The 12,380-nt window shown below is 50.9% G+C and overlaps 2 protein-coding genes across 3 annotated transcripts in view; one reads left to right on the forward strand and one right to left on the reverse strand.

Moving 5' to 3' along the window:
• Window positions 1-12,380, reverse strand: part of LOC308572147 (G-protein coupled receptor 4-like) — a 182,230-nt gene that overhangs the window by 8,248 nt on the left and 161,602 nt on the right. The window lies entirely within an intron of this gene.
• Window positions 3,153-12,380, forward strand: part of PFAS (phosphoribosylformylglycinamidine synthase) — a 51,623-nt gene continuing 42,395 nt past the window's right edge. Inside the window, exons 1-6 of one of the 2 annotated variants that reach the window (XM_081167699.1) lie at window positions 3,153-3,171; window positions 9,404-9,551; window positions 9,778-9,913; window positions 10,972-11,077; window positions 11,206-11,392; window positions 12,067-12,172. In XM_081167699.1, the coding sequence (XP_081023825.1) occupies window positions 9,413-9,551; window positions 9,778-9,913; window positions 10,972-11,077; window positions 11,206-11,392; window positions 12,067-12,172 (674 nt within the window). In that variant the 5' untranslated portion in view covers window positions 3,153-3,171; window positions 9,404-9,412. Of the gene's footprint in view, window positions 3,172-5,017; window positions 5,175-9,403; window positions 9,552-9,777; window positions 9,914-10,971; window positions 11,078-11,205; window positions 11,393-12,066; window positions 12,173-12,380 lie in introns of those variants that run through there. The other variant, XM_081167700.1, reaches the window with a different exon arrangement.

Consider the following 12,380-nt stretch of genomic DNA (forward strand, 5'->3'; position numbering starts at 1 on the left):
GGTGTGGATATACTCAATCTTAGCTGAAAGTGGTTGATGGCATCAAATACATATCCTAAACAAGCCCACATAAGGAACCTGCAAAATTATTTACTAGCCTGCTGGAAGACTAGCAACATGGAAATGCAAGCCCCTAGCTTCATAGCAAGCTAGTTAAAAAATATTGTCACCTACCATACAGGGGCAGGTAGCTTGGGTTCCAGGCAGTGGCGTAGCGTGGGTTGTCAGCACCCAGGGCAAGGCAAGTAATTTGCACCCCCTAACCCGTGGATTTGTGCCCCCTAACCCCCAGATGTTGCACCCGGTGCGGCCGGCCCCCCTGCACCCCCCACACTACGCCACTGGTGCCAGGCTAGTTGCAAATTGAAGGCAGGTGAGCAGATTGACTTGCCTGCCCTCCATATTGCCTTTGGGCAATGTTGTTGAATACAAAGCTGTTTCATGCTACTTCTGCTCTAGGGAGACGGTCACATAACCCAGGGACATTGAACTGATGGATCTCTGAATGTTGCTGGACTACAAATCCCATAATCTGTTGAGCCAGGTCTTTCTCCCATCCCTGCAGGCAAGAGGACCACACACCTGTCAGGTGAGTGGTCCTCCTGCCCACCTGTCAAAGTTGGCCCATGGGGAGGGGCAGAGATGCTGCCCTAAGCAGGAGTGAACTGAGGTGTGGGATGTTCACTCCAGCTTCCTGCTGCTGTGTCTCTACTTGGCATCGCATTGGGTCTGACTTCGTGAAAAGAGGCCTTTGCGGGACAAATGGGGAGGCCTGCAAGGCCAGCCCCGTGGCCAGCAATGCCGGCTGAGCCTGAGGGGGAGCTGGGAGTCCAGCAACATGTGAAAGCAGCCACAGATTCCCTCTCCCTGGCACAGCCCCAGACTCCTGCTGGCCTGCCAGTCAGCTCATCTTAGGCCCTGGCTGGGACACAGTGTCCTCAAACTCTCTGCAACACACTCTGAGCTGCCAAAAAAAAGCTTTATGCTTACGGTGGCTTGATTTGGCCTGTTTGGGCTCTTACAAGAGGCCCATGGATGGTGTGTGGGGTTATGACGTCCCCACCCCCTTCCCTCTCACACACCCATGGCCTTGGATGAGGCATTTTGCTGCTGCTCTGACGTCAGCAGAGCAACCAAAGGAGAGGTGGCAGTAGCTGCACATTTGCTCTGCTGAAGGCTTTGACTGAGCAAGCTCAGGAGCTTTCAAGTATGGGAATTAATTTATATAAATGCCACATTAGGTTAACTACAGTAACATCCCCCCCTTTTTTTGGCAATGTACACTGTCTTTTTTCTCTGTTTTGTTTTCTACGTGGGTACTATTTCCTGTTTCTTCTTGTTTCTTGTCTTACTCTGTGTGCTTCTAATTTATCAGTGAAGAATAATAACGATAATTGTTATGTACTGAGTTGAATAGGATCCAAAAGGCAGCAGTCTGATTGATCCCAGTCCACCTGGAGCCACCCAATCCAGCTCCAGGTGGAAGGGAATCCACAACCTGATTGGCCTACAGGAGAATCCCGGAATTAGCCAATCACGTGAGGCCCATTGTGTAAATACCGTATTTTTCGCTCTGATGCACTAGACCATAAGACCATAGTTTTTGGAGGAGGAAAACAAGAAGAAAAAAAATTCTGAATCCCAGAAGCCAGAACAGCAAGAGGGATCACTGCGCAGCGAAAGCAGCAATCCCTCTTGCTGTTCTGGCTTCTGGGATAGCTGCGCAGCCTGCATTCGCTCCATAAGACGCGCACACATTTCTCCTTACTTTTTAGGAGGGGAAAAAGTGAGTTTTATAGAGCAAAAAATACGGTAATGTATATAAGGCAGACATTCTGGGTGAACTTCCATTCCTCCTCACCACTATGAGCTGAATAAAGAGCATGAAATCCACTCTTGACTCAGAGTATATTTCAATAATAAAAAGTACAGGAAACGACCACCCTCCGCCGTTAAGTTTCCCTACATCCAGCCCGATCTGTTGGCTCCCACCTCAGCAGCGTGATAGACAAACCCCATCTGCTAAAGTTTGCATTGTTAGAATCTCTTCCTTTTGCTTGTCCTGAATGAAAAGAAGCCGCCTGCGTCAGGCCAGTACCCAGTCTGGTCCAGCACCCCATTCTCACAGTGCCTTCCTCCTGCTGGAAGCAAACAAGCAAAAGTATTCAGAAGCAGCAGAGGTAAAACCCAACCACCAAGATGACAGCTTTATCCTGCATGAATTTGTCTAATGTAATAATTCTCCCATCAGTACCTCATTTGTCTGTCTGTCAAGAAGGAAGATGAGCTTCAGTTGGTAAAAGAAACAAGCAATCCTGGCAGAAGGCCCTGGATAGAGAGAATTGGACCCTAACTGTCGGAGGCTGGTTTTATAGTTAGTTGCTGAAACTCAGGCCTAGGGCCCAAATAATAGAATTGTAGAGTTGGAAGGGACCCCAGCGGTCATCTAGCTCAACCCCCTGCCATGCAGGAATCCTGCCCACAGCTGTCCCTGGATGGACTCGAACCACCAACCTTCTGGTTAACAGCAACACACTGACCCATTGTGTCCAGCCGTCTCTAGCTGGCCCTTGGGACTCTGCCCAAGTCATACCTATCCATAGCTATCAGCCATTATGGATAAATGGAACTGACATGTTCAGAGGCAGTGTACCTGTAACTATTTATTTATTTGGTGTGGCTAAAGAACAGCGTTTTCAGAGCTGCTGCCTCCGGACTCTGCTGCCTGCTGAACCAGACTGGTGGTCTGATCCCAGATGGCTTTTTCTGTATTCACCAGGAGCTGGTTAATAGTAGATCTGGGAAATGTTAATCGCTGACACGCCAAAGGTTCAATGACAGGATGGCATCTGCTTATCCACCCTGGGGAGGGTCACTGGATTCCACAAAGGTAAAAATGATCAATTCCATCCCCCCAACCCCAATTAATTTTGGGAGACTTGGGTCTTAGCTGGTTTAAAACTGATCACGATGTGGCAGGGAGCAATAGTTTCTAAAGAATGGTAAAAGTGCCTTTGTGGTTGGATGTTGAAATGTACACTCTGGCTCAAATCTGAACTTTGGTCACTATCTGCACATATAAATTTAGAGTGGGCTGAGAAGGGAAGGAGCTCCACAAGCTACAGGGTGGCAGAGCCTAAACTTGGGCAACTTAAGTAGCAGAGCAGAGGGGTAAGTACAACACCCATTTATTTTATTTATTAAAGCAATAGCTCTGGCTAATAAGAGCGCAGTAAAGGCACTGTGTGCAGCAGAAGCCAAATCCTACAATAACTTAGAATCAGAATTGGGAGAGGCCCGAGGGTCATCCAGTCCAACCCCCTGCAATGCACGAATCTCAACTAAAGCATCCATGACAGATGGCCATCCAAACTCTGCCTAAAAACATCAAAGGAAGGAGAGTCCATTTCCTGTGTTTCCTGGTTCATGCTAACCATCGTTTGCTGTGAAATCTGAAGGGGGGGGCAGCTGCACAACAGCATATCACTGTAGTTTGTTGTGCAAATCACCCAGCACCCGATTGACTTTAACTGCAATACCTTAATTTGTTGGTATGTGACTGAATCCCACCAGAAAACAGCAATATTCTGGATGTGCCCTGGTCAGGTTTTTGAGGTAATCGACCTACGGTTTTGGTTGCTCTAATAAAATTGTCACTCTAATAAGGACTTTGGAGTTTTCCTTTCTTTTTGTGCTTCCCCCTCCTGGCATTAGACTTAGCTACTAGTGTATATCCCTAGTTATAGGCCAGGCATCCAAAGTCTGTTTCAGGGGCCTAATCCAGCCTGCCGATCGATGTAATCCGGCTCCCGTTGCAGCATATGTCCTGGGGTAAAATCCTTCAAAAAGCTCAAAAGTTGAACAACTTGGGGGTTAAATCCTAAAAAAAAAAAAAAGCTCAATAACTTCAATCCTTAAAAAAGCTCAACTTTGCTTGGCCCTCACACATGTTCAGATAATCAAATCTGGCCCTCTTTGAAAAAAGTTTGGGCACTCTTGTTACAGGCTGAATGTAGACACATCAAAAATGTGAATCAGTTAAACAGGTTGTAAACTTCATACAGGGAAATCCCACTGGCAAAAGACAACCATCTGGTGTTACAGTGTTATAACGCATATAAAGTGCTTTATCTTTACGAATGTAGCTGAGTCCATTATATAGTTACTCTGGGCATACTGCTAGTCTGTATCCAAAGAAACAGAAATAAGTTGCCATATAATGCATCAGACTTTTTGTCCATCTAAGCCAGGACTGCTTGCACTGGCTGGCAGCAGCAGCTTTTTGTAGTCTCTTGCCATTGCTGTTGGATCTCAATCAAGCAATCAATAATAAATCTCGGACAACCAATGATGGATTCTGAACCCATTTTGCCTGCAAGCGTGGGTGCCCACAAGGGTTCTTGCAAAGCTTCCTTGTCTTCACAAAAAAAACCCCAAGGAGTAGGTTCCACCGAGATTTGAACTCGGATCGCTGGATTCAGAGTCCAAAGTGCTAACCATTACACCATGGAACCTTACACAAGAATTCTCCCTGGTTACGAGACAATTAGCTACCTGGCTCTGCTACCTCGTAACCCCCAGAAAGTTAAGTGGATTGGAGAAAGAAAAAGACAAAAAAGTTTCTGAACGACGCTCAACAAGGGGCGCGGGGAGAAGAGCGCATTCTCTGCGCGGGAGGGGAGGAGAATGAGCTAGGACTCCTGGGTTCTCTTCCTGGCTCCGATCGCAAGAATAGGTTATTTGGGGGTAAGGACTGCATTTGGGAGGCAAAATGTCGAGGTGAGGGGTGAAGATAATGACACTCTATAGGGAAATCATACGGAGGAAGGGGATCAAGATTCCTGGGTTTACCTTCCCTCCGCCCTCCCCTCCCCCCGGCAACAAAGTTTGGCCATCGCCCCCACGTGCCTCCATTCAAGGCCGGGAGGCAGAAGGGAGGCAGGGGGATCGGCCAATGGGGAGGGCGCTGCCTCGAGTCGCCGCCTCCCCCGCGGCACGTCCCTCTTTTCTCCTCCCACCAAAGGGGCTGCGCGCAGTAAACTTTTCCCCCTAGCGCAGCGAAGGCAGGCGCTCCTCTTTTCGCCCCGTGATCAAGGCACCGCCGGGGTAGAAGATCGCGCTGTTGTGGGGCTCAGAGAGCGTGTGAGAGAGGAGGCACCCCGCGACATCCACAGGTAATCGTTATCTCGATGCCACGCGGGGAACCAGCGTGGGAAGGCTGGCTGGCCTCTTGCGAGATCCAGGGGCGCGGGGATCCCAATTATTTGCTCCGCGGCCGCGCGCTACGATCTGGTGGGGTAGGAAGTGCTTCTGCGCGGGATTCGAACTCTAGACCGCTGCGGACATGTTGGGGTATAACTAGCAGAGGCTATGTGTGGCGTGCAGAAGTTGTTGGTGAGTTTCCACTTCGCAGGGCTGAATCCAATCTTTCCCGGGATTGCTTCCAGGCCGCGGAAGCTCTTGCAACAGTTCATCTTGAAGGTGCTACAGATTTATTATTTTTTGTTCCTGCTTATGTTAATTTTCACATCGCAGTCAGAAATAATACCGAACCCTCATGTGGGTTGTTGTCCACACGTGATGATTCCTCGCTTGGAGAAAGGGCTGGTGAACAGAGGCATGCAGACGCAGCCCTGTGCCTAGAGAGCAACATGTGATACAAACACGACTTTTTTTTTAAAAAGGGGGGGGGGTTAGAAGAGGACAGCCCTCGATCATTTTTACAAATCAGCCCGTGTGCCCCCTTTAACACAAATGCTTGTGCACGTGGAGAGACAGTGTCTACCCGCAGGTTGTGGCTGTAGTCAGAACATGTGAGCAAGTATACAGTACAATTTTATTTTCTAGTTACAGGATTTCAGCAGGCAGTTGCAGGGCATGTGCAAGTTGGAAAACTGCAGAATATCTGTGCTGAACCTTTTGCAGCAGCAAACAGTATTGAAAGTGGGAGTGCATAATGTTACAATAATGAGCACAAATAATAATGAATGCACAATAAATAGGATGTCTGCAGAGGCCCTTAGGCACCAATCACCTTTTTCTCTTTAGATATCTTTATGGGCGACTGCATGAAGTCCTCAATCTGCTTAAAATTAGCCAAGACTAACTAACCCTTAGTCTACATCCCTGACTTAAATGCATCCTCCTCCCTTGATTATACTTGCCTCCATTTCCCTAGTGCCTCCTTGAATTTTAGACTGTAGAGTCTTTGGGGGCAGGGAACTGCCGCCTTGCGCTTCTTAAAACACCTTGGCGCTTTGATGAGAACATTATTAATCATCAATAAGAGCATCAACACTTTAGTCAGGACTTCACTGATGGCAGTGACAGTGAAGTCCCAGTCAACTTTCGCTAGATGGTGTGAAAAGAATAAAGGATTGAGCCACATTCACAGAGCCAATCTCTGCTGGTTGCAGGCGGTGTGTGGTTTGCTGTTTTGTTCTCAGTTGCCGTTGGAGAGGTGGAGATTGGGGGATGTTCCCTGAGCCTTTGAAACTTGGACGATGAAGCAAGAAATGTGATTCGGAGGCCACTGACCTATTTGCTGCTTCTTATCTCTGGGATATTTGGCTCCAGTGAGCTGGCCTTTGGGACATCTGTGATTAGAGCAGGGTGGATTTTGGGGTGGAGAGGGACATTGAGAAAAGAGGGCGGGTGGGAAACTCTATGATTGATTCAGCCCACTCAGGGCCGGCTCATGCGTGAGGCAAGGTGAGGCAACGGCCTCAGGCGGCAGGATCCACAGGGGCAGCAGATCTGTCCTCCAAGGAATGCATTACATCAGTGTTTCCCAACCTTTTTTGGGCAAAGGCACACTTGTTTGATGAAAAAAATCTCGAGGCACACCACCATTACAGCCCCGTGACGTCAGCGCGCAGCGTCACTTGAGCTCCTTCTCCTGCTCGTTCAGGGCCGCAGTGGCGTAGCGTGTGTTGTCAGCACCCGGGGCAATGCAAGTAATTTGCGCCCCCTAACCCGTGGATTTGCGCCCCCTAACACTAACCCCCAGATGTTGCGCCCGGTGTGGCCGGCCCCCCCTGCACCCCCCACGCTAGGCCACTGATCCATAGCTAAAAGCAGAAGTCGACAAATGTGTCCTGTTTTTTGCTCTTCAAAATATGGCAACCCGAAGACCCCCAGGGACCGTCCAACCAGCCTAGGAAGTGTGCTCTGGTCGCGGGGGAGGAGACACGAGGCATTGCCATCCACACCTGGAATTGAGGAGGAGCTGGAAAGGTCCTTTGGTTTCACACCCAGGATCCATTTTTTCTCTCTTCTTTTGAGAAAGGGGTGGGAAACGGGATTTGGAGGGCGCATGTGTGCGCGTAGCTGAGCTCCAGTTGCTCTGGGCATTTCTGGACGGCGCCGGTAGCGTCTCTCCTAACCCCTCCCCACCCCGGTCTCCAGCCCCCCCCCCGCCCAAAGGCTTCCCCCTACCTGGCCAAAGTTCCACCCGAAGCTGGAGATGCGGTTCGCGCTGCCCACGAAGAGGACGCCGAACTCGGAGAGGACGTATTCCTTGCGCTCAGCGCAGCGGCGCAGCTAGCCGCTCAGGGGCCCGGGGCGGCGCGTGCGTCCTGCAGCCAGGGGCGAGTGCCATGGGGGCGAGCCATGGCAGGGCGCGCTGCGTGGAGCCTCGCTGCAGCCTCCCCCTCAGCTGTAGGGAGGCTGAGGCGGTGGGCAGAGGCCAGAGCGGAGCTTGCGGGCAGTTTGCCCGCAGACGCATGGCTCAGGCACGCTGCAGGCGCCGAGGTGTGGCGCCCAGTGCCCCCCGCCTCGCCTAGCTACCAGTGGCATAGGAAGGGGTCTGCGGTGGGTGCGGGGCTGAAAGGACAGACAAGGCTCCAGCAACCACCCCCACCGCCAAGTCCGCCGGTCCTGCAATCCCTTGCACGCTGACTTGGAAGTACAGTGGTACCTCGGGTTACATACGCTTCAGGTTACAGACTCCGCTAACCCAGAAATAGTACCTCGGGAGGGGCAGAGAGCTGCGAGTGCGCCCCCCGCAGATGTTGCGCCCGGTGCGGCCGGCCCCCCCTGCACCCCCCACGCTACGCCACTGCAGGGCCGGGTCGCCGCCGTGGGGGAAGGGCGCTGGGGCGCTGCTGCTGCTGCCGCCGCCGCTCCCGGCAGGCATGGGCCCAGCTGAGGCGGCGGCGGGTGGAGCAGGAGGGCGGCCGAGGCCGGTGAGGGAGTAGGGTTGCCCGGGGCTTGAGGAGCCGTCGCCGGGAGTTGCTGCTGCTGTTGTTGCTGCTGCTGCCCGGACATGCCGGCCTCCTCCTCGTCCGCTGTCTCGCGCTCCTCCCTTTTGCGCGCGCTGCCCCGCCGCCGCCCCATTGGCCGGGTCCTGTCAGCTGATCCTGTGTTATTTCCTGTGTGTGTGTGTGAGGGGAGAATGGAGAGAGAAACCTCGGCACCACCACCGCGGAGCCGCCCCCGGCACGACGCGGATCCTCGCCGCCGCCGCCGCGCCTCTCGCCGCCCCGCCTCTTGCCGCCCGACTCGCCCGCCTCCCTCCCACGGCACACCAGGCAATCTCTCGCGGCACACTAGTGTGCCGCGGAACACCGGTTGGGAAACACTGCATTACATACTGCTCATGCCACCTCTACAGCAGCCTCTTGGTAAATAGGAGGTGCTATTGGTCTTCTCCTACCCTTGTTCCCAATGGACATCTTCACCCTTCTTCCCTGGTGAGGAGAGCGCCATTTTGTGGTTTGCCTCAGGCGCCAAAATGTCTTGGGCTGGCCCTGCCACCAAAGCCTCTTCATCTGTTGGCAGACACACACTGGTAAGCTCTGTCTGTATGCTCACCCCCCTGGCATCTTGCTCAGTGTCTTATGCCAAGGATGGGCAAGCTCTGGCCCTCCAGAAGTTGTTGGGCTACAGTTCCCACCATCCCTGGTCGCTGGCTGGGCGTGGAGTTCAACATCCGGACGGCCAGCCTTTCATGCCTTGAGCCCTGCTCCCTCCGTTACTGTGGTCCTTCGCCTGCCATGGGTCTCTTCCTGCCGTTCTGTGGCATCTGCTCCCTTTGCCCACCCTTCCTGTCCCTGCATGGCCTGGGTAGACCAACCTAGGAAGCTGAGTCAGACTCTTGGTCCAATTAGCTCTATGTAGTCTACACTGGCTGGCAGCGACTCCAGGGTTTCAGACCCACAACCCTACCTGGATGCACCTTTTACGGAGGAGAGCGCTGTCAATGGCTACTAGATGGGCGTTCGGCCTGATGTTCTTATTGAACCTTCTACATGCAAGGCAGTTTTACTGCCACTGACTTACGTTCCTTCTGCCATCGAACCTTCCATCTCATTTTGTGTTTTTTTAAAGGAAAACAGAGGCCCCTTGCAAAACGCCATCCCAAGCAGTCCCTCACTGTTGCTTTCTCTTCTTTCCTTGGCAGGACTCCGCCATGGGGGTCCTACACTACTACCAGCGGCCCAGCGAGGAGGACACTGAAGTGGCCACACTTCTGCGTTCGGCTGAAGCCATCTTGGGTAATGGCCTCCAAGTGGTGCAGAAGGAAATATGTTTCAACGTCAACTGGACAGGTACGAAAAGGGGACACGGACCGAGTCTGGATTCTGATATGAAACGAATGGGGAGGTATGGAGGGAGCCGTGCATATTGATTCTTCTTTTCCTTTTTGAGTGGGTAGAGGTTTGGCGTGGGGCTGCCCCCCACCTCTTCTTGTCGCAGAGCCAGTTGCCTGTTGGGTGATTGCCCTGTGGCATTGTGGGTAGCTATAATCGTTTCTCCCTTCTGTTTCCTCGCCAGGAGGAACACCCCCAAACTCTGAGGAGACGGAGAAGCTGCTGTGGATCTTTGGTTGCCCTTTTGAAGACGGCGACATCGCACCCAAGTCCTTCCTTAGCCCAACTCCTTCAGATCTGCTGATAGAGGTCGGCCCTCGGTACGTCCTGAGCTGAGGGAAAAAAGGCCTCAAGCTTATAATAATAATAATAAATTTTATTTATATCCCACCCTCCCCAGCCGAAGCCGGGCTCAGGGCGGCTAACAACAATCAAATAATCAAACAGTCAAATAGTCACACAATCTAAAAATATTTCATTATAAAAATTAATTAAATCAAATTGATGGCAACCAATTAAGCAAAATTCTGTGCAGGTTGCCAGAGGAGGGAGTCAGGCTGCGCCCTGACCAAAGGCCTGGCGGAACAGGGCGCCAATTGTAGAGTTAAAAGGTACCCCAGGAGTCATCTCCCTTGGAAGTTTTTCAGCAGAAGTAATCTGGACGGTAATCTGTCATGGATGCTTTGGTTGAGATTCCTTCTTCGTTTCCCGGTTCACGCTAACCATAGTTTGCTGTGAAATCTGAAGGGGGGAGGACAACATATCACTGTGGTTTGCTGCCAAACCAGAACTGGAAACTCTTGTTTAAGAACCATGGTTTGCAATTTGTGTTTGGTGGCAAACTATGGTTTTGTGGATTTTGATGTCAGGGCAAACTGGTTACTGAGAAGCAGGCTGGAAATCAGAATACGTTGGTAGGAAGGAGTGTCCCGCCCCAATGCCTGATCACAACAGACAAACCATGAATTAGTTGTGATGTCTGAAACTCGGCCTTTACAGCTGAATCAAATGTTATATGAAAGCTTTCATTTGCTAAGTCATGCTACTTAAGCAACAGCGTTGTTTATTTGTAGGCCACATCAAAATAATTTCACATAGTTGGTTGTTATAAGCCATATGAAAATTTAAATAGTTATGAAGGCTAACAAAAACATCTATTAATGAATGTACAGTAAAATTGAACTGTCTGCTAATAATTCAAACTAAATCTTGACCTTAAACAACACCCTCCACCCCAAAGGTCTGCAGGGATCCCAAACTGCAGAAGCAGGCTTGTCTCTGGAGTCAGACAGTGTTCCTCACCTCCCAAGCCAGGTGAAAATAGACCCCTCCAAAGGAAGGAGCAGGTTTTGCTGAAACAAATGTTTTATGTTTGTAGGTTGAACTTCTCAACTGCGTATTCCACAAATGCAGTGTCGGTGTGCTGGGCAGCCGGACTGGAAAAGATTGACCGAATCGAATGTTCCCGTCGATACCTTTTCAAGGTGACTGTGGGTGGGTCTAAACACAGGAAGAAAACTGCTGTTAGATTCCTTATGTCACCACATACGCAAGAACCCCATAGGGATTTGGAAACGTTTAACCCGATGGCTTCCACATCCTTCTCTTTCAGTGTGGGCAGCGCCCATCGGCACCCCAGGAGGCCTCCATAGTGTCTACGCTGTATGATCGGATGACAGAGCAGTGTTACCCAGAACCCATCAGCAGCTTTGCTATAGCCACCCGCCCTGAGCCTGTGTTCCATGTTGATATTTTGGGAGAAGGGAGACCTGCTCTGGTCGAAGCCAACAACCAGCTCGGTATGAATCAGCAGGGCAAAGCTGGGCTTGGATAGAGATGGAGGACCTTCAGTGGCTATGCTCTGATTCTGAATGCCAGTTTCTGGAAGCTAACTCTCAACTTATTATTGTCTGACCCTAGCTTGCATGAGCACAGCTTTGGCAAATATCTCATCGGATCCTTTCTTCTCTCCTTTTCCCTTGCAGAGACCCACGTGGATTTAGAGCAGTGTTTCCCAAGCTTGGGTCTCCAGCTGTTTTTGGACTACAACTCCCATCATCCCTAGCTAGCAAGACCCAGTGGTCAAGGATGATGGGAGTTGTAGTCCAAAAACAGCTGGAGAACCAAGCTTGGGAAACACAGATCTAGAGGGATTCAGCCTTCTGGTCTTAAAGGGTTTTGTAGAATTTTGGAGCTGTGGAAGGGTCATCTAGTCCAATCTCAACTCGGGTATCCATGGCAGATGGCCATCTAACCTCTGCTTAAAAACCTCCAAGGAAGGAGAGTCCACTGCCTTCTGAGGGAGGTGATAAAGCTGTGTTTGCCCCAGTCAGAGAGTATTCTGGCCCTACCTCTGAAAGTGGAACTCTGTTCTGTCCCAGTTTCCCTTGATTATGAGAAACAATATTCTTTATTTGGCCAGGTTTGTGTGTATGTGTTTAGGATAAACTATAGACGCTTCTCTGCCTTACAGGTCTGGCTTTTGATTCCTGGGATCTGGACTTCTACACTGACCTCTTCAAGAAACTTGGGAGGAATCCCACCAGCGTGGAATGCTTTGATCTCGCTCAGTCCAACAGGTGTCTGCTTGGCTATGGGGTGCAGGGGGGTGGGGCGGGAACTGGGAGAAATCTTCCTGCTCAGTTCCCGGGGCGGCCATCTTACAGCATTGAGTTCCGCAGATTTTCACCATGTTCTGGTGAGCGGTATGCAAAGTTTTTATAAAATAAAAGTTTTTAAACTGCAAGTTGCCTTGTGGGTGGGGGAGAGGGCCTTTTTTGGGTCAAA

This window comes from Podarcis bocagei (genome assembly GCF_964188305.1).
Source record: "Podarcis bocagei genome assembly, chromosome: 13".
NCBI classification, from domain to species: Eukaryota; Metazoa; Chordata; class Lepidosauria; order Squamata; family Lacertidae; genus Podarcis; species Podarcis bocagei.